General features: G+C 38.1%; 1 protein-coding gene across 2 annotated transcripts; it reads right to left on the bottom strand.

The window, feature by feature from the left end:
* Nucleotides 1–102: 102 nt before the first annotated feature.
* LOC117435314 (NEDD8 ultimate buster 1-like) lies at nt 103–22853 on the bottom strand. Of its 2 annotated transcripts, none has more exons than XM_034058375.3 (15): nt 22504–22853; nt 20384–20508; nt 19316–19483; nt 19108–19169; nt 18137–18204; nt 17478–17648; nt 16434–16522; nt 15808–15914; nt 12597–12783; nt 11471–11578; nt 9833–9985; nt 6522–6668; nt 5908–6003; nt 5419–5572; nt 103–5033 (listed from the first exon to the last, which is right to left on the bottom strand). In XM_034058375.3, the coding sequence occupies exons 2-15, from the start codon at nt 20501–20503 to the stop codon at nt 4864–4866; spliced, it is 1800 nt and encodes a 599-aa protein (XP_033914266.3). In that variant the 5' UTR covers nt 20504–20508; nt 22504–22853; the 3' UTR covers nt 103–4863. The 2 variants fall into 2 exon arrangements, with proteins under 2 accessions (XP_033914266.3, XP_033914265.3); XM_034058374.3 differs by having other exon boundaries at nt 20384–20519; nt 22504–22852.
* Nucleotides 22854–23121: the final 268 nt, after the last annotated feature.

Here is a 23121-nt window from a genome sequence, read left to right as displayed (position 1 = left end):
GAGCATTCCAACCATAATGAGTGAAAAAACTGGGGATGTTGTGTTTTTTTTTTCTTCTTTCAAGTCATCGAAGCTGTAGCAACTCTCAAGCAACTAAATATATAATAACCCAATGCAATTTAAAAGTTAAACATTGGAAATGGTTTAATAGATCAATTAAAAAAAAAATATTCAGCAAGAAAAGGCACTTTACAGAGCATTTAAAAGGGACCAAAAACAAAGTACACAGAAAGAGTACTTGGAACTGCAAACGCAAGTCAAAAACGCAGTTAGAAAGGCCAAGAGAGATAGAAACGAACATTGCTAAGGGGGCTAAAACCAATTCCAAAATGTTTTTTTCCAATATTATAACCGCAAAAGAACAAAGAGGAGGTTAAATGTCTACAAGATACAAATGGCAAAATCATAGACGAAGAAAAAAAAAATAGCAAATATATTAAATAATTACTTTTCACAAGTTTTTACAAAGGAGGATACGGACAACATGCCCCACATGTTGACCTGTTCCTATCTAGTTTTAAATAACTAGCACAACAGAGGCAGAAGTGTTAAAGGGATTCAAGGAAATGCATGCACATGGATTAGGGAGTGGTTAACATGTAGAAAACAGAAAGTACTGATTAGAGGAGAAACCTCAAAATGGAGCGAGGTAACCAGTGGAGTACCACAGTTATCAGTATTAGGTCCTCTGCTATTCCTAATCTACATTAATGATTTAGATTCTATTATAGTAAGCAAAATTGTTAAATTTGCAGACGACACAAAAATAGGAGGAGTGGCAAACACTGTTGCAGCAGCAAAGGTCATTCAAAATGACCTAGACAGCATTCAGAACTGGGCAGACACATGGCAAATGACATTTAATAGAGAAAAGTGTAAGGTACTGCACACAGGCAATAAAATATGCATTATACATATCATATGGGAGATACTGAAATTGAAGAAGGAATCTATGAAAAAGACCTAGGAGTTTATGTTGACTCAGAAATGTCTTCATCTAGACAATGTGGGGAAGGCCAACAAGATGCTCGGATATATTGTGAAAAGAATTTAAATCAAGGGAAGTAATGTTAAAACTGTGCAATGCATTAGTAAGACCTCAGCTAGAATATTGTGTTCAGTTCTGGTCACCTCGTTACAAAAAGGATATTGCTGCTCTAGAAAGAGTGCAAAGAAGAGCGACCAGAATTATCCCAGGTGTAAAATGCATGTCATATGCAGATAGGCTAAAATAATTGAATCTGTTCAGTCTTGAACAAAGAAGCCTACCCTGTGATCTGATTCAAGCATTCAAAATTCTAAAAGGTATTGATGATGTCGAAGCAGGGGACTTTTTCGACCTGAAAAAAGAAACAAGGGCCAGAGGTCACAAAATGGAGATTAGATAAAGGGGTATTCAGAACAAAATAGGGAGGCACTTTTTTACACAAAGAATTATGAGGGTCTGGAACCAACTCCCCAGTAATGTTGTTGAAGCTGACACCCTGGGATCCTACAAGAAGCTGCTTGATGAGATTCTGGGATCAATAAGCTACTAACAACCAAACGAGCAAGATGGGCTGAATGGCCTCCTCTCGTTTGTAAACTTTCTTATGTTCTTATTTAGAGTTATCCATTATAAAAGGCTGTGTTAATCAAAACACAATAGGGACTAACTTAAAAGGTGAATAGCAAGGCTAAATGAATCTAGTTCTGAACTGTCACTTTTGGCTGACCATTCAAAGTCATCAACTTGACTCAACTCCTCCCAACAGCTCAGCAGCAGTAGAAAATCAACCTGATTAAGCAAAACTACCAGTCCTGTACTCACCAGCATTACACTGCAGACAGACATCAGGACCAGATCAGCCACACAATTATACAGTGATAAACAGTAGTAGTAAAAATGGTCAGCAAACATGAGCTAAGTTATGGGGTAGTGTCTGGTGCATTCCGCAGCTAAGAGGGTTTGATTTGCCAGCAGTTACTAGTAGGACTCGCCTGGTTTGTTTGAATCCGTGGTTGAAATGCTTCTTAGTCACACCCTCCCCATAGGTAACCCACGGTAACCGATGTACTTGAACAGCATTCCTCAGTCACTGCGTGAAAGCCTTCACTGGTGTTGAAAGCATGTGCGCTGCAGCAATTACCTGGGTGAAAAACAACAAAGAAGAAATCCGAAGCAGGCTGCAGAAACCAAAGAAATTATATATTGGGTGAAAAACAGATTGACACGCCCTTCTAATAAATATAAATCTTCAAGATCCACGGCTACTTCCATACTGTGTGCACTGACTGTGATAAGACCTGCTGTTTCACACTTTGCTCTACCTTTTCTTTACAAAGCTTATGTAACGGGCAGTGTTGTGTGATACACTGCCATTATGGATTCTGTCCTGTCCCGTCGTTGAGATGAGATTTGATGTGTGTGTGTGTGTTTATGTAACGGGCAGTACTGTGTGATACACTGCCGTTACAGATTCTGTCCTGTCCCGTCGTTGAAATGAGATTTGATGTGTGTGTTTATATAACGGGCACTGTTGTGTGATACACTGCCATTACGGATTTTGTCGATGAGATGAGATGAGATTAAAAACTATAACTATGAATGCAGATGAGCCTCTTTTGCTTTGTGGTTGAGACGCTTGCTTGCGGTGCGCGAGGTCGCCGGTTCACGCCTCTACCCTGTTACACTTGGTTATGCTTTACTGTGCTTTATTAAACTTTGCTATGCTTTTACTTTGGGAAACTTGTGGAAGGGGCGTCTTGGATACAGAAGAATATGTAACCCAAGGGCCTACTAATGTCCCTCTGGTTTTCCAGCCTCTCACTCCAACTCACTGTTACTGTCACAATTATTTTAGAATTGGAATTTTAAATCTGTTTATATAAACTCTATAGGGTATGAGAAATTGCCCTGCCTAGACTTTGCATTATAAAGTATAGTATAGATAGGAAACCTGGTACAATTCTACAAGCAGGGACCGAAGGGGCTGTAGGAGCCATGCTGGTTTTTAAATTGCTCCAGGTCTGTATAACTTAATATAAATTTGATTGGACACGACATGTTACAGTATTCTTTTTTTTTTTTTTTCTTTCACATCTTGGCTTCCAGCTGGTGACAACACTTGAAGAAATATCACAAAGGCTGTGCTTAGGACTGCTCATCACGAGGGCAGTACTGTAGCGAGGCGATCGTTAACACAAAGGCTGTGCTTAGGACTGCTCATCAGGAGGGCAGTACTGTAGTTAGGCGATCGTTAGCACGAAGGCTGTGCTTAGGACTGCTCATCAGGAGGGCAGTACTGTAGCGAGGCGATTGTTAACACGAAGGCTGTGCTTAGGACTGCTCATCAGGAGGGCAGTACTGTAGCGAGGCGATTGTTAACACGAAGGCTGTGCTTAGGACTGCTCATCAGGAGGGCAGTACTGTAGCGAGGCGATTGTTAACACGAAGGCTGTGCTTAGGACTGCTCATCAGGAGGGCAGTACTGTAGTGAGGTGATCGTTAGCACGAATACTGTGCTTAGGACTGCTCATCAGGAGGGCAGTACTGTAGCGAGGCGATTGTTAACACGAAGGCTGTGCTTAGGACTGCTCATCAGGAGGGCAGTACTGTAGTGAGGCGATCGTTAGCATGAATGCTGCGCTTAGGACTGCTCCTCAGGAGGGCTGATCATCACCAACCAGGAAGTGGGCGCCCCGCGGATCAGGGGCATGGTCAGCGCACTGGAGTGAACGGGACAAGCCAGGCTGTACTTTTCCACCGAGCGAGGTTACCCGCAGACAGGTTGGGGCCCCGACCCCTCCCTTTTAGAATGCATAATTACATTTTAGAAAACAAATGAATAACTCCACTCACTGGGGGGATGAAATAATGGAAATAACTTGGAGCATTCATTACAAGAGGCTCTTTGTCAAGGCGCTGCATTAGTGGAATTCCACTCAAACCTCCACTGGCAATCGGCAAACAATACCAGTGGGTAAGAGGGCATTTCAGGAGATCCACATTTTAATACACAACTTTGTTCTGTCTCTATTTTTCAATCTTGACATTGCTGCATGGCTGCGATAACATTTCAATCAGATTTTGCAAAAGACAATGAAAAGTCTTGCATTTCTTTTATATATAAAAAAAAAATGATGCATTCCCTCTGAAAAAAATGAAACAAAGAAAACAAACAGTAGACATTAGAAAAATGGATTTGCAGGACATACTTACGTTTTTACAGAAGTGTGTTTATTTCAGTTCACAGTAGAGAAAAATATCCAAACAAAGAGAGAGTCACAGTTTTCGAAAACCAATAAATAATAATGTTCTTGTGTGCTAAATTTAACATAAATATATTTTTAAATGAGTAATTCAGTGAATTGTGCTATTGGTATAATGCAGCTTTTCAACCAATGGCAAAGAACTTGTTTTTCTTTTGAAAGTGATTTAAGTTAATATTTTAAAATGTGGTATGGGGCCTTTCTCTTTACCGTAACATGGTATAGACCTCAGCAGGCTGACAATGCACCTCAAAATAGATGTTCTATTAATTGCAATATATACAACTTAAAAACTGGTGTAAATTTATTAATATTGAATGTTGAAAACTGTTTAAACCGTTGCTATTCTAACTTGCAAAACTAAAAATCAATTCTACATTATGAAAAATACCAAAATCTGCTGATTACACATGTAAAAACTTTATTTGAATTGTTTTATTGAATTTAAGTTGCTCTTAAATATAAAATGCAGGTAAAGGTATCTGGAGAAAATGACTCTCTTGATGGGTTGACTGCCTAAGCTAGAAAGTGCAACAGCACCAAAGGGCCCTGTTGTTAATTGCTTCATGAATTTCTATGCAGCCCTTTTGCAGCACTGTGATGGGGAGACATTTAGCAGGGGGCTTGGTGTTTTGTTTCCAGGTACGATTTGAGCTTTGCAATGACCTCGCTTTCTTCTTCCAGATTTAGATCTAGATAGTCCTCCTCATGATTTGGGATATCCCTCAGCACCTCATTCACCAGGTCCAGATCAATTTGCTCATCTGAATTTATGGGAGAACCTAAAAAAAAAATTTTAAAAAAAAGTGAGTGAGTGAGTAAATCTGAGGCAACAGCTTTACTTACGCAAAGTTGCCTCAAACTAGGCCCCCTGGAACCAGGTTACAAACCACTGCTTCTGAAAAAGTGCGGTCAGAGATATATTTCTCCTCAATGGGGTTAAAGACAGAACAGTAAAATAACGAGTTATGAAAGTGCTGGAGTACAGGTTTTTTAAAAATGTGCTTTCTCTAAATTAAACAAAGTTATTTTATCTTGAACATTTTTAAATATAATTCCACCTTCAGCATAAAACAAACCAAACACATAATAATAATAACAATAACAGTAATAATAATGATAATAATTCCACAAGAAACAAAGGCCGTTGTCAGATGTGAGGTTTACCTGCAGAGTTGGAGGATGTGCTGGGCTCCTCTGAGGAGGAGGAGCGTAGGGGAGGGGGCAGGACATCTGGGGGCAGATTCCCTCGATGATGCACCAGAAGCTGGGTCGAGGGCTGCACATTGGCAGCTGCTGCAGAATCACGATCGAAGCCCAACTGCATTATTAATAAAAGAACAAGAAGAATAAAAATGCAGTCTCATTGAACTTGTATTTAAATAGATTAAGAAGTTGTTTAAGATTCCTAATTGAAGCACAAAGTAGTCGAACATTTTCACACGAGTGGCTATTCTTTCTATATCACCAACTACTGAACGGAAATTGAAATCCTCACATGCAGAAATTTTCATGCAAGTACGAATATAAAGGATACACATGACAGATTGTGAGGTGTTCTGATAAATGTGCACACTTCTGTACACACAGAGTTTGAATGTATGCATCTAGTTACTGTGTTCTTGGTTCCTGAAGAAATATGAAGACACTACTAACCTGATTAATCAGGACTTCCCTGTTGGAGGAGTCCATGTCACTGGATTCTGTATCATTGCTTGTTGTCTCTATCAGATGGTTGTTATCAAGAAGGATCTGGAAAGGAATTCAGAGGAGAGCTCAACACAAACATGGGGCAAATTCCACCCTGGAATGAAGCATTTCATATTGAAGGGAAAGATCATTTTACATTGAGGCCCACATCCTAGTGATTCTTCAGGCCAAATTCAATTCATAGTTTGCACTTTAGAAAAGCATTTAGTGTATTCAAACAATAAACAAAGTGAATAGCAAACAATAGTACAATCAAATGGTTTGCATAATAATGCCAATAGGCTGACCTTTACCAGAATGCACATTCTACTCTATTCAGCGTGTCTCAAGCCATTTATACATTGAGCATCACGTTAGCAATTAAAAATGCCACAGAAATAAGCGGTTGGGGGGTCAAATTAACAAAGCATACTACATACTCGGCAATTAAGATACGATACTGGGTCTTTAATGAGTTTAGAAGCATTTTTTAAAACATAAAATGGCATACAGAAATTGTGGTGGCTGTGAACTCCTAAGACTATGTGTGTGTTGCAGTGCAGTGTCCTTCACTGATTTACCTGAAAGGCATGGTCTAGGTCTCCTTCAGCGTCATGTAGAGCCCTGGCTGCATCTCTCTTGGAACAACCCATTTCTCTCAGCGTGTTGATGTCATCCACGTGTTTCCTTCTCTTCTGTCGTTCCTTTCTTTTCATCTCTGCCTTTTCCTAAGTGACAGAGAAACAGCTTACAGTGAAATAATCTCAATTTCCAAAACATAAGCCTTCGAGTGTATAATAATGATAATAAAATTGTTATTATTGTTATTACTAATGAGAATAATGAACACTTATTTTCAATGTGATATTTCCATGGTTATGGAATATACAGTTTAGAAAATGTAACCCAACCTGTCTGAACTGCAATACACAGCACTTTTTTTTCTAATTATTTTTCAGGTTCTACTCTATGTCAAGGACCAATTGCACCACCTGCTGGTCATGTTTACAGTAGCACTTGGCATTTGATTTCTTGTGTTAAGGTGGGTGCAAACAAACCTCTGTATTTGTACAGTTAGGTTTGGCCTCATTGTTACTGCAGAATTAAACAAACACATAAGGACTGCTCACGAATGAGTTTGAAACCAGTCTGGTTTGGCTTCCAACTCCGATTTGAAAGAACATATACGAAACACATTTAGATGTAACTCTTTGAACACTGCAGACACAAAAAACGAAGAATGCACAATTTTCTCTGAAATAACTTGAAACTGACAAAAGTAATTGGCATCCACCATTGTTTATTCCATATTTAATAGAAATCAGACTTTGCTTTTGATTTTTTATTTAACATAATATTGTAAATAATAAAACAAATGAAAATGGCATGGACAAAAATGATGGGACCGCTAACCTAATATTTTGTTGCACAACCTTTAGAGGCAATCACTGCAATCAAACGTTTTCTGTAGCTCTCAATGAGACTTCTGCACCTGTTAACAGGTAGTTTGGCCCACTCTTCCTGAGCAAACTGCTCCAGCTGTCTCAGGTTTGATGGGAGCCTTCTCCAGACTGCAAGTTTCAGCTCTTCCCATAGATGTTCGATAGGATTCAGATCAGGACTCATAGAAGGCCACTTCAGAATAGTCCAATGTTTTGTTCTTATCCATTCTTGGGTGCTTTTAGCTGTGTGTTTTGGGTCATTATCCTGTTGGAGGACCCATGACCTGCGACTGAGACAGAGCTTTCTGACACCGGGCAGTACGTTTCGCTCCAGAATGCCTTGATAGTCTTGAGATTTCATTGTGCCCTGCACAGATTCAAGGCACCCTGTGCCAGGCGCAGCAAAGCAGCCCCAAAACATAACCGAGCCTCCTCCATGTTTCACTGTAGGTATGGTGTTGTTTTCTTTGAAAGCTTCATTTTTTCGTCTGTGAACATAGAGCTGATGTGACTTGCCAAAAAGCTCCAGTTTTGACTCATCTGTCCAAAGGACATTCTCCCAGAAGGATTGTGGCTTGTCAATATGCATTTTAGCAAATTCCAGTCTGGCTTTTTTATGTTTTTCTTTCAAAAGTGGAGTCCTCCTGGGTCTTCTTCCATGGAGCCCACTTTCCCTCAAAAAGCGATGGATGGTGCGATCAGAAACTGACGTACCTTCACCTTGGAGTTCAACTTGTATCTCTTTGGCAGATATCCTTGTTTATTTTTCTACCATTCGCACTATCCTTCTGTTCACTCTTGGGTTGATTTTCCTCTTGCGGTCGCGCCCAGGGAGGTTGGCTACAGTTCCATGGACCTTAAACTTCTTAATAATATTTGCAACTGTTGTCACAGGAACATCAAGCTGCTTGGAGATGGTCTTGTAGCCTTTACCTTTACCATGCTTGTCTATTATTTTCTTTCTGATCTCCTCAGACAACTCTCTCCTTTGCTTTCTCTGGTCCATGTTCAGTGTAGTGCACACAATGATACCAAACAGCACAGTGACTACTTTTCTCCATTTAAATAGGCTGAATGACTGATTACAAGATTGGAGACATGTGTGATACTAATTAAAGAAACTAATTAGTTTGAAATATCACTATAATCCAATTATTTATTATCTTTTCTAAGGGGTACCAACAAATGTGTCCAGGCCATTTTAGAATATCTTTGTAGAATAAGCAATAATTCATCTCTTTTCACAGCTTCTTTGCTTTATTCTATGACATACCAAAGGCATGCAAGTATACATGATAAAATAGCTTTTAATTTCATCACTTTTCAGGAAGAATGAAGCATTATTTCAATGAGCTGTAAGGGTACCAACAAATTTGAGCACGTCTGTATATATATATATACACACACATTACATACATACATACATACATACATACATACATACATAAATATGTATTCAATATTACTAGACAATACCACTCACATTAGTTCACCCCACTGATGCTCATTTGTCCTGACTCCTTGTTGGGTGAATAAGCTACCCAGATTAAGGACTCCCAACATGCTGTACATGTCTCCTATACACAAGGCTGCACTGATTAAACATATGCAAAGTAAAGCAGATTCAATATGAATCCTGCTGATGTGTTTTTTAGGCTGGGGCAACACATCTAATCGTTCAGATCAATAACATTGATTACCCCCTCTGCCAGGCTTGCTAAACTTGAGTGGAGTTTGATAGAGTGCCAGTGGCAAGCTTCCCCACTCCAGGAGTCCGAGTGTGATTGAGTGTGTCTTCCCTGTGCAGTATTGAACACAAGAGGACGTCGGCATGGGACGTGTGTGCGCCTCTCCCCTGCAGAGCTGGCTGTTTAGTTCAATGGCAAGTCGTTCGTCTTTGAAGCATATGGTCTGCGGTTCACGTGCAGCCCTTGCCTTTCCATTCAATTAAAAATATTCACTCAGTGAATACAAAGAAAGATATTTGATGACAGGTCTCTCGATAAATCAAACGTTACAGGTACAGTGTCATGAAATAGTATTGCACTGCCTACCTGTAGTTCATCTCAATCCCTACACATTTTTGATCATCTACATACAATACCGTGCATACATAGGAATGAGATGCCAAGTTGGCGGAAGCTAATGTGTAATATAAGACTGTTAGGTGTATTCCCATTCCTGTTTAGGATCTTGATTGGTCTTTTATAGAAAATCGGTTTGCAGTGTGTTCTGAAATTGACTTTCCTGATTGGTGGATGAAAGTTCTGAGGTTTCTGGTGTCATGTAATCAATGTATCGGTTTTAAATATTTTACCATATACGTTGTATAACTGTACTGTACAATTATTTTGACAATGACCAGAAAGATGTCTTCTGCCATCACTATTCTCATAAGACCGATGGAGACACATGCTGTAGACCTGGGCTGCGACATATTTAAACCATACCTCTCTTCTTTGGCTAATGTGGTTGGCAGCTTCGTTGAAGTTTCCTTGACAAGCCCTCAGACCCAGACATGCTTCCTGCTCTGTGTACCCGAGATCCACCAGTTGAGTAATCTGATGAGGATCCACACATAGCTGCATGTACATATCTTCCACCTAATGGGAAGAAACAGCAATTACAATACTACATAGATTGACTGGTAATTTTTAATAAAACAGCTGGAATCGGGTTAATTTATTACAAAAACTATCCACAAGATTGCTGTAAAAACAGTGCAATGAATCATCACCCTGATATCTCAAAGTCTCTAAGATATTGCCATATTCATAAATTCTATAAGGGGATGCAAAAGCAAAACACATTTTTACAGTCTGACCAATGCTTTGTATCATCTATCTAACAAAACACATTTATGTTACAGAAAGCTATTTTATGTGAAATTGTCACCTTTCTGTAAATTACAGTACAATAAAAAGACAATGGCAAAACGTGGTTGGCAGTAAGTGATCCATAGCTACACCTGAAAAAGTATAGTTAAATTTCCAAATTACCTGCATACAGTAAGTGCATTAGGTAGATACTGTACATGAGAATTACATAAAAAGGCTGCCAGTGGGCTGTGATTATTTTAACCATCTCATAATAGCAAGCATATGCAGTCTAACTTCATTATAACAACCCCCCCGGCCCCCCCCCCGGGACCTGGAGAAATGTTTGTTATATCAGGTTGTTCACTACAATAGGGTTTGGCAATTTTTTGTACCAGAATAATGAAGAATAGCCTAAATTGAATTGAACATCTTTTTATACAGTAGTTCTTTCAAGACAACTTCACATTGATCCACATTTAAACTGTATATTTAAAAGAAAACAGTAAAGAAATGAAAAAAAGTACACTCACATGCTGAATACAGTAATTACGTGCCCTTTCTCCTGAAAAACATCCAGCGTAGATTGCTTCATATTTTTCGTGCTTTTCTCAATGCACGCCGTTTTAATCTTGTTACCTCCTCTCGCCTGTTGCCATGGTTGCAGTTTGTGTGAAGATGGCAACGGTTGCATACGTCACACATGATTCAATAGGTTATCTATGAATCAACCTTATCTTCGAATTAGCCTACCAAGGTCTTTGATTTCACTGAAAGAATAACACATTCACACTGGCGAAAGTTCAGTGTCAGTCACTACTGAGATCTGGGTAGATTCTGTAAAAGTGATCGCCTAATAGGGCTAATTTCCATTGAAAAAAAAAACGGTTCTTGCTGCTTGGATCATTAAAAAAGGGGGTTTGTTGTAAGACGGGTTTGTGATAGTGAAGTTAGACTGTATCTGACAATGAGATGCAATCAGTGCTGTGGAAATGTATTTGAAAGCTGGTGAAATTCACAGAATGTGCTAATGGCATGACATTCTAAAGAAATTAAAGCTGCAATTAAAATATAAAAAAGGCATTTCATTTTTATAATGGTTTAACTCTTGGAACTTGAGCTGTCTGTATAGGTATCCATTATGATTAATTTACATGAACGTTTAAATAACAGTATTTATCTGAATTACACACAGGCAATTCAACAAGAGCACTGCATCTTCATCAGGCGTAGGACATGCTGCGATTCTAAACAGGGACTTGAAAGACTTACCTTCACGACTTTCTCAGCAGCTAGTTTGTCTTCACCTTGGAAGAAGAATAAAAACCCCTGGAGGAGGTAAAGTCTCAGGAACAGCACTTCCTCCCTCCCTGAATTTCCCTGTGTATAAAAAAGGGACTGTAAAGCATTCATCCATGACAGCAAGATGTAACCTGTGGGAGAATATGAATACTCAATAGTGTAGCGCTTCAGTGTGTCCCGTTATTCCAACTGTAGTTATTCCAGGATACTCGATGAACTGTAGTTATTCCAGGATACTCTATGAACTGTAGTTATTCCAGGATAGACTATGAACTGTAGTTATTCCAGGATAGACTATGAACTGTAGTTATTCCAGGATAGACTATGAACTGTAGTTATTCCAGGTTACTCTATGAACTGTAGTTATTCCAGGTTACTCTATGAACTGTAGTTACTCAACAAGTGAGGGTGGTAGAACAATCCACAAGTGGGCGGTTAACAGCCATCCTCATGAGTGAAATAACCACAGCACCCCATGCACATTCATGAAGGATTCAAGTACAACACAGGGATGGAAAGACTCCCCCAATTGCATAGCTGTGTGATCCATTACTACCTTTACTATGAGTCTAACAAGACACACCTGAGCTTATTACCTCTACACTTCGGCTAAATCCAGCTCCTTGTAAAACCTGGAATGGGTGAAACCGCTATGCAATAAGAGTCTTATTTCCACCCCTGCAACATATGGATAGGAAACTAAACAACTGGACTCTGAGAATTATTTTCCTTGATCGAACTCGGTTTAGCATGCAATGAGATTTGGAACACTGCAATTCATCCAGTCATTCTGTCACAGTAAAAAAAAACACTATTCACTCAGCGAATACAAAGAGGTATTTGATGACAGGTCTCGCGATACTTGTATAAGCATGCACATACAGTACTTAAGATCTGTAATGGTTAATAAATAAAACGTTACATGTGTTAGTACAGTGTCATGAAATAGTATTGCATTACCTACCTGTAGTTCATCTAAATCCCTACACATTTCTCATTATCTAAATACAAGACCGTGCATGCGTAGGAATCAGCAAATAAAAAAAGACATCACAAGTTTGATTTGATTTTAAATGACAGCAAATCTCACCCGTACCTTTATTTGTAAAAGTCGTGTTTGTTCTTCGCCATAGCATTTAAGGAAACAGCTTTCAGCTTTTTGCAATCGTTCTTTTGCATTCTCAAGGTAATCCAGGTTCTCAAGCGCACGGTAGCACCACACAATATCCAGCTGAAGGACTGCATAGTTATCCACTGTGTTCAGCAACTGAGGCCCACATTTACTGGATAACAGGGGAGGAAAAAAAAAAGAAATAAACAAATCATGATGTTCATTTAAGAAAATATAAGAAATGTAAAAAAAAATCTAAATTTGGCACAGAATCTTTAACTTGGGTACCAAATACATTTTTATTTATATATATTATATTATATATATATATATATATATATATATATATATATATATATATATATATATATATATATATACACACACACACACATTTTTAATCATCTGTACACAAGCTGTATTCATGTCATTTGATACATTATAAATCAATATTTCTTCACAGATTTAATTTTTTTTAAATGCTTCGCTTTGGCTACAAACTGCTGCATCCTATTTTGAGGACAGTCAAGTTACACATGTCCGTAATCAGAGCAGTGAAATTTCACACCGGCTATGAAGTTTAACACAATGAAAATTGAGCCACTTTATGATCACTGTGGAGAGGACACCAAGAAATGTATACTTTTTAGGCTTCAGTTTCTTATTTTATATTGAGGCACCATAAAAGCATCTCAAGGGCTATCTCGAGGTTGAAATAAGAGCAAAACTCAGAGGCGCTCAGGAAATAGTTTGCCACAACTACAACACTAGGGCAGCAGTGTGGAGTAGTGGTTAGGGCTCTGGACTTGTTGCTCCAATTAATTTCTATTAAAATGCCCACGTAGTCCCCGCCTATGAATATAATGCATCTACTTTTAAAATGTTACACGGATAGAATCAGTGTTCTATAAAGTATTGTATCTAGCATGATTGAAGTATTACTCAAATTTAAATGACATACTTCATTTATATTTAACTGAGCCACATGTCTGTTTGTCACACTCTGCATGGTGAGCATGGTAATTGTATTGACGTTGCAAAAATGAACACTATATATAAGTGCATATAGAAAGTCTACACCCCCTTTCAAAATTTTCACCTTTTGTTGCCCTATACCCTGGAATTAAAATGCATTAAAATAATATTTTTTTTCATTTATCTACACATCCTACCCCACAACTTCCAAGTGAAAAAAATATTCTAGAAATTTGCAGAAAATGAATTAAAATTAAAAACTGAAATAGCTTGGTTGGATAAGTGTCCACCCCCCTTGTAATAGCAATCCTAAATTAGCTCAGGTGTAACCAGTCGCCTTCAAAATCACAGACCAAGTTAAGCGGCCTCCACCTGTGTTAAATTGTAGTGATTCACATGATTTCAGGATAAATTCAGCAGTTCCTGTAGGTTCCCTCAGCTGGGTAGTGCATTTCAAAGCAAAGACTCAACCATGAGCACCAAGGCGCTTTCAAAAGAACTCCAGGACAAAGTTGTTGAAAGGCACAGATCAGGGGATGGGTATAAAAAAAATATCAAAAGGCCTTGAACATCCCTTGGAGCATGGTCAAGACGATTATTAAGATGTGGAAGGTGTATGCCACCACCAAGACCCTGCCTAGATCAGGCCATCCCTCCAAACCGGATGACCGAGCAAGAAGGAGACTGATCAGAGAGGCTACCAAGTGGTCAATGGCAACTTTGCAAGAGCTACAGGCTTTTATGGCCAAGACTGGTCAAAGTCTGCATGTGACAACAATATCCCAAGCACTCCACAAATCTGGCCTGTATGGTAGGGTGGCAAGAAGGAAGCCATTGCTCAAGAAAGCCCACCTTGAATCCCGTTTGAAGTATGCAAAAAAACACTCAGGAGACACTGTAGCCATGTGGTAAAAAGTTTTGTGGTCTGACAAAACTAAAATGGAACTTTTTGGCCTAAATGCAAAGCGTTATGTTTGGCGCAAACCCAACACAGCGCATCACCCAAAGAACACCATCCCTACTGTGAAGCATGGTGGTGGCAGCATCATGTTATGGGGATGTTTCTCATTGGCAGGGACTGGGGCACTTGTCAGGATAGAAGGGAAAATGAATGGAGCAAAATACAGAGAAGTCCTTGAGGAAAACCTGCTGCCCTCTGCAAGAAAGCTGAAACTGGGATGGAAGTTCACCTTTCAACATGACAACGACCCAAAGCACACAGCCAAAGCTACACTGGAGTGGCTAAGGAACAAAAAGGTAAATGTCCTTAAGTGGCCCAGTCAGAGCTCCGACCTAAATCCAATCGAAAATTTGTGGCATTACTTGAAGATTGCTGTCCATCAACGCTCCCCAAGGAACTTGACAGAGCTTGAACAGTTTTGTAAATAAGAATAGTCAAATATTGCCAAATCTAGGTGTGCAATCCCAACAGACTCACAGCTGTAATTGCTGCCAAAGGTGCTTCCACCAAGTATTAACTCCGGGGGTGGAGACTTATCCAATTATGATCTTTCAGTTTTGTATTTTTAATATATAACTTTTTTCCCCTTAACAGTGTGGAGTATGGTGTGTAGATAAGTGGAAAAAAAAATCATCATTTAAATGCATGAAACTCTGAGGCACTGACACAACAAAATGTGAAAAAAGTTCAAAGGGGTGTAGACTTTCTATAGGCACTGTATATATATCAAATGAAATAACTTATTTGTAAGAAATGAAATAATTGTGTATTTTGTGTTTTAAATCTTTTTCTTTATCTGTAAGAATTTATATCAAATCATGTCCTTTACTTGTTTGAATGATTTAATGAATAACCGATGATGTAATATGAATTTAATTAAGTAAGGACTTGTTGATTGATAGCCTGAACTGCCTTTTTATATGCAATTGTAGGTAATTCAGGTGAAACCTGATGAAGGCACAGACATGAAATGTCGTTGTTTTGTTTGTTTGTTCTTTTAAAAAGTTTGATACTAATAAAATGAGTAGACTCTTTTTGGAAATAACAGTGGTCATGTCCATCTTTTAAATGATATGGTAAGAGTGCGGCTGATAACACATTTTTCATGTAATTATATATATATATATATATATATATATATATATATATATATTTTACACTAGCATCTAGCCTATTTAAGTTTCAGATTTAATTTCACTATAACCCGCTCTTACTACGACATGCTGAAGCCACTCTCCATGTGCCTGCACTGGTTTATACCTAAACTGTTCATCAGCTTGCAGTAAAAGACACAACGACGTTTCATAATCCTTCTTCTTCAGAAGGGTTCTTCCTTTCTCATGAAGTCCCATGGCCAAGATAAGAGCCTAGAAACAAAAAATAAAGAAACAGATATTTTATACTAGCCAGTCGGCTCAGATCAGTTACAGAGTTTCCAGTACTTTAGCAAAGGATCAGAAAGCCTTGTCATACTAAAGAAACCCATGAAGTCATCTTTCCATGTGCTTGCTTGAGAGAGAACAGCCCCCTTTGGACCCGCGCCTGTCGATTTCCACTAAAGCATGTCCTGCTACTGCTCGTCTCTGCCAGCCTCTCATCCACTGAGTTCCATTATATTTTCAAAACCGTTACAGATTTGTATACGGAGGATATTCATGCAGACTTCCACGTTTCTTATGATGGGAGTTGTTGGTTATTTGCAATATGGCTTGGCTCTGAGAAACAGCATCATTAAAAACAGGTTTTAATGAATGAAGAATACAACAGCAACATTTTCAAGTACATGAACAAGGTTTTGTCCAGTCAACCTAACATTTAGAATTGAGTAATACAGGGATGAATTGAGTAATACAGGGATGAATTGACTTCAGCGGTTTGAGATGTACCTTCCTCTCTGCTGGTGGAATTTTAATGGGGTTTCCCTTCTGATCAGTGATTTCCAAAAATGGAGTGGTATCTGGATACATACTTCCATCTGTGAAAAAAATGATACTATGAATTTCCATTTGTACACTAGGTGTTACTGGACATACTCAAATATAACACAATGACCATGCTAGGATCAGTACATGCAAGGCCATGCATAACTAGTTCTTGATTTAATCTGCCATTTTTGGGTCTTGCATGTCTTGCTTTTGAACCATTGTTGCAGTTTTTTTTGGATTGGCTGACACCCTATCCTAAGAATTATTATTATCCGAATCCAGTTCATGGCAAGATAGAGGACAGTGTTTTACATGGATACCTAAGAATGGTATTTGCCTCGGGTTGATGTTCAACCGCTACAGTAGTGTGCTCATTTAGCAGAACACCTCATTGCTTCTGTTGCATGTATGAAATCAAACCACTGTAACTGAAAATCTTGGAAAATTGTCAAAATAGGCATATAAGCTATCGTCTAATTGAACTGATAACTTTGATAGGCCAAACATGCAATTAATTTAAAACAGTACCGGTAATAGAAAAGGAACAGATAGCCATACATTGTAAAATGCATGAGACTTTTTAGAAGTTGTTTAAGATGCCCAATTAAAGCACAAAGTGGTCTAACATTTTGACACAAGAGTGCTTATCGTTTCTATATCACTGATTACTGACCAAAAATGTAAATTCTTATACCCATGTTTTCATGCAGGTAGGTATATAAAGGATATAAACGACAAACCTTGAGGTGTTTTCATACATTTGCACACTACTGTATGTTATTATAAAAGAAGAAAAAGATTATATATCTGTGACAATAAGAATTACTATGAACAAAACTCATTGCTATGAGATTCTTTCCAGCCACTCAGAGCACAAATAGACACTTTTTTACTCAGAAACTGCACCAATCCAGCCCCTAACCAGGTAAATACAACCCCAACAATGCAGTTGAACTAAAAGTGTGATTAAAGCCATTTATACTACAGTCGAGGATGAACCCACACCTCTCTCAGACAGGATTTCAAAGCCTTTTTGAGTTCTTGTTATGGTCTCGTTTATAATTTGGCGTTGTTTTTCTTCCACAGCCATTTTCTGCTTGTCCTCCTCACTTTCCTTCAGTGAAAGAACCATAATCTTTGAATTGTGTTTTACACCCTGCTCTTGAAGTGTTTTACCTGCAAAAAAAACAAAGAAATAAAAAAAAACAGTTAAGATGGCATAAGAGTAATGTTTCATTGAGGCTGGGTAGTTCAAAATCTTATCAAGTGGGTCAGAAAATTTCAATCTCACATACAAACCAGTTTTCACCTTGCAACTCGCTAGGGTACCTACACTACCTAACCAAAACAATTTTTAGTGACAACTGACCATGTCACAAAACTACCACCCCAGTGAGGGAACGAGTAATAAAGTGATTACAGTAACTTCTTGTTAAGAGGATATCCAAAAAATCCAGCGAAAACATTGATCATATCAGTAATTCTTACTGTCACAGTGACGATGGGAAACAGCCAAAGACATAAACTAATAGTGGACTGTAACTGAACAACAAGAAAACACATCTGATTATATTACATTTCATGAGGATTCATCTCTGAAATATTACAACAATGATAATTGTCTGTAATGTAATTGTGTCCCCCTGCTCCTCAGACACACTTACCAGCCCCCACTGTTTTGCCGCTTAAAAATAACTTCATGTTAGTTCCGACTCCAAATTTTTCTGATATCCTACAAAGACATGAACACAGATTGAACTGCTGAGGTCTTCAGATCATTTACCTTTTGATCCCAACACTTTTTTTTTTAACATGCATAAAATGTATATTAAACAGGGATTTTAATCTTATTTTCTATTGATCGATTAATCATCCAATCTACGATCAATTAATCACACCTGTTCGCTAGTGATATGAAACTGTATTGAAATCAATTACAAGTAATCACTTTTAGTGACATTTTCTTTTGAGCTGTAGTGTGTTTGTGTTTCCTTCAGCCAAATGCCATACCTAAAAGAAAAAGATTAAAAATACACCAAGTGTATATATTACTGTAAATGACCAGCTGTAAATAACTACAACCTAGAATACTGGATTTAACAGATCTGTTTTTGGTGTACCGTAAGCTTTCAAATTTCAGACTAACAGGTAACTTATTGAGTGCTATTTTATTAGGTTAGCTGAAGAGAAATTTCATTTATTGCGTGCTGTTTTACTTTAGTTTGCTGAAGACAAAGTATGATAACTTCACTTTCTACCATTTTAAAGAAATGCACTGAATAAAAAGAAAAATCAAGTTACTTGCGATTAAGATATACTTGTAATACTGCCATGAAAGGAAAGAACTGATGAGGAAATGTTGCAAGCTGCAGTATTTACTTCATTCTGAGACATTGTGAAATATTAGGCATACCTTCCAGTTGCCCTTTTACCAAGGTCTTTAGAAGTACCCTCTGACATTTTTCAAGATTACTTTCACACAGTGTGTAGACAAGATTAATCAATGAATAATGTTTTAATTGATCAAAGCCCACAGGTGTGATTAATCGATTAAAACCCAAAATATTAAAATTAACTTTATTTTTGTGTGCAGAATACTGAAAACAATAAGTAAAATGCAATGTCATGTACTTACATAGCTATCAGCTGATTGCTGGTAATGTCAAGCGTTGTTTCCAAGTAGTGTCTTTGAGATCCCTGTAGGCATAAGGAATGACATGAAACTGGCATTCGCAAACATACAAACACGTACACCAAGTCATTATGAAACTGACATTCGCAAACATACGAACACATCCACCAATACAGGGGATGCCAAGCCATTCATATCCACTATTGCCTACCTGCTTGTACTCCTTGGGCAATGCAATCTGCAGTGTAGCAACACCTTCTGTCTTGTACGTCTCATTTGCTTTCTCTCGCTTGACGGTCAATGAGCTCACAGCCTCCAATGCACTCTCTACTTCAGTGGCATTAAGATTAAGGTTAGGTGCATATTTCTCAGCAAGCTCCTATGAATAAAAAATAAAAATAATACAGAGCAGGGCTTGAAATGGACATTTTAAGCAACAGCAGTTTAGCATCATTTTAAAGCAAGTGCGAAGGCAATGGCAATTTCTTTGAAAGGTAGCGGAGTACGATACAATACAATGACCAGGTGCAATAACATTCACTGCTAGTACTGTGCTTGCAACTAAGTGGCTTGTTTATTGCGTTGCATGATACTGTTTAAACTGTTCGATTCATTTCAGAAATAATGCAATGCTTTTTGGTGGGCAGAGGTGCTTGCTTAGAGTTCCCAGTTTCACGTGGGCTTACTGTGAAGCTGTTACCAACACCCTATAAAATCAACAAGCTCTGCAATTTACCCTGAAATATCAATTGGCTATTTCCATTGTGTGTATAATAAAAGACTCCTTGGGAATCTCCCAAAGTCTGTGCTTAATTCGGGAGATCAACACAACTTTCCCAAATATTTAGCAGAACTGGATTTAAATGTACAGATTTGTAACTACAAAATGATATCGCAAAAGTCTATCTGAAGCCATATTAGTAGTATAGTATTTCATGACAATTGAGAAATGGCACATTTTTCAATTTTTGTCAGTTTTTTGTTAAAGTATACAGAAAACTACAAAGCGGTATGCAATTCAAAATGTTAACGAAACATTCTTCAGCAGGTTTCATTCAACTTTAGAAGCTAAATGAGTTAATTCTATAGAGAGATGCAAAACATTTGTCCATAGCTGTATTATGAACACTGTTAGCTAACGGGAATACTGGGAAAGTGACACAGTCTCCTCCTCAACTATGCTTAACATGCACCATTTAGACCTAATGGATGTGCCTGCTCTATGCAAAAGCAAATGCATATAATTTGGATCACTCAAGATTCAACACTATTACTGTACCTTTATTGCTTGCTGTCCAGCTTCATTGTTTTCTGTTGTGTGCGGAGCCTTCCCGAGCTGAACATTGTCACTTCTTAGACATGTTTTCAGCTTCAATTGGAGATACTCTTCCTGAGCCATTTGTCCTTTAAAACAACTTTAAATGTATTTTGTCAGCATAACATTTAAAAAAAAAAAAAAACCTTGCTGTGTAACAGAAAACACTGAACCCTAAACAAAATGTAGAGAACACATTGTAACTATTTAACTCAGACCTCTGCCAACAGTTTGCTGTAAACCACTACATTCACTCTGTTAAAAGGAAACTGAAACACTTTGATGTGATGGTTTACTTGATGGGCTCATGGTTTATACCCAGTTATTTCCTTGTAGGACACAAGCAGGGTTGGGGTCAATTCCTGTTTTCAATTACAATTCCTTTTTCAAATCAATTCCAATTCCAACTCCTTTGAAGTAATTGTAATTGATATTTCAGAGACATACTAACTGTTGCGATTTTTCAACTGCCTTCATTTCATTCACTGAATCATCTTTAGTAAAAGACACATATATATGTGGAGGCTGTGTGGTCCAGTGGTTAAAGAAAAGGGCTTGTAACCAGGAGATGCCCGGTTCAAATCCCATCTCAGCCACTGACTCATTGTGTGACCCTGAGCAAGTCACTTAACCTCCTTGTGCTCCGTCTTTCAGGTGAGACGTAATTGTAAGTGACTCTGCAGCTGATGCATAGTTCACACACCCTAGTCTCTGTAAGTCACCTTGGATAAAGGTGTCTGCTAAATAAACAGATAATAATATGTGACATTGTGTTCAACAATAGCCATATCTATCCTAAAGAAACTGCTGTACTAATTGTCCTTATGCATAAGTCTATGCTGGCAGAGCAAACAAGGGTAGTGGAAAAAAATCACATACAATATTTTATTATGAAACTGTTTAAGAATCTAAACATACATGTAATTCATAATAACAAGTACATACACGACACCTTTCCGTCATTTGCAATGATACTTTTAGGAATTGTAATATCAATGACATTTGTATAGGCAGTGATTAGGGATATAAAGGGTTTCTGTATCTAGATTGTCATTCAAGAAAAACAAAACAAAAAAACATGACCTGACTAGGTGGCAGTAGCAGGCTGAGTGATGCCCTTCTATGTCAGTCAGCACTGACGCTTTTAGAAGCTGCGCAATCTGTGCAGCCGCTACAGCCAGTGTCTGCGTGACGTCTGATATCAAATTCGGCTGAGGTCAAGCAGACGGCGAACTTGAACGGTTTCTGCCCAGAATCACTCAAGTCTGCGCGTCGTGAACGCACCCAGTGACTCTGAAAAAACTCATTTAAACTGAATACTGCTAATTGCAGTTTCGGTCAGTGGTATATTGGGATTGTTTAAAAGGGAATGGGAATTGGTTTTAAACAGGAATTGGTGAGCTGCAGTCACCGGTGCTTGGGCTGTGCAATTCACCTCTGTCCTGGAAATGAAAGCGAAACAACGGAATGTGTTTGTGCAGGGGGAATTCCAAAAGTTAACATGGATAATACGCAATACACGTTCTTATTAGTGTAGAGGACTATTTTGTGTGGTCCTTTTGTCAGAATAAACTGTATTTTTGTATATACTTGTACAATTCCATCTTTTATGTTATTATTACAATCCAATGGAGACACTGTTAACCGTACTTTGCTATATATCAGACTGGGCCTGGCCATGTATTTCAACTGGGATTCTTCCCCTAATCTAGGCACACTAAGTCATATAGTATAGGTTTACACTATTAGTTACACATTGTATATATACAGTACACACAAGGCTTAGTTTGTTAGCATTACTGTGTGACAATAACTTAATGCAAATGCTTTTTTTTTTTTTTTTTTACTGCTGTACATGCACCAAAATATATGATACAGTACGTATATACAATTCTAAATACATTATTTTATAAAAACGATATCGATGTTTAAATGACAGGCCATTCTAAACAGTAATACTACATGCGAAGGCATTTTGTTACTACACATCGTTTGTACTTATTAATATGAACACAGCAATATACTTGTCTACACCAACAAAGTTTAAAATTGATATCACTTGTATAATTGTCTTTCTTTCTTACTTGTAAAATGTCTGTCCCTGAAATGATTTCCGTTCTTCAACAACTATTGAGAGCGGAGGTTTCACTTTGCAGTCGTCTGTGCTTAGCGTATCTGTTTTTGTTTTTGTCATTTCTCTCTGTGTACGGGTCCTCACAAGGGCCAACTGCGCAAACTTTCTTTTGACAAAGTAAACTTAGCCAATCTGTCAAGAATGAGTCGACAGAATTTCTCAATTGAGAATTATGTAATTGAATGTTAAATGCAACAATCGAATGTTAAAACTATATCAAACATTAAATATGAGCTTTATCCATTCAATGTGCCTTTTATCCATTCGTAGTGCACTTTGTCATTCGATGTGCTTTTTATCCATTCGATGCATGCACTTGCAAACTGTCAATCAATCCCATCCGCCCCGCCCATTCCTACCCCTTCCACATCAGGGATATCGGTGTTCCTCCTTGTTACATGTTAACCTGTTCAGCCAATGAGAGGCTTCGATTTTCAAACTGAAATACGGTAGCTGTCTTGTGCCGTCTGTGGACATTTAAAAGGGTCTTATTATTTTACCTGTTCTGTGTGTAAAATGTTACATATTAAATAATGGATAAAAAGCACATCGAATGACAAAGTGCATA

The sequence above is a fragment of the Acipenser ruthenus genome, chromosome 3, assembly GCF_902713425.1.
Source record: "Acipenser ruthenus chromosome 3, fAciRut3.2 maternal haplotype, whole genome shotgun sequence".
In the NCBI taxonomy this organism is placed as follows: Eukaryota; Metazoa; Chordata; class Actinopteri; order Acipenseriformes; family Acipenseridae; genus Acipenser; species Acipenser ruthenus.
Note: the sequence above shows the minus strand (reverse complement) of the source record. Positions and strands in the feature narration are given on the sequence as shown.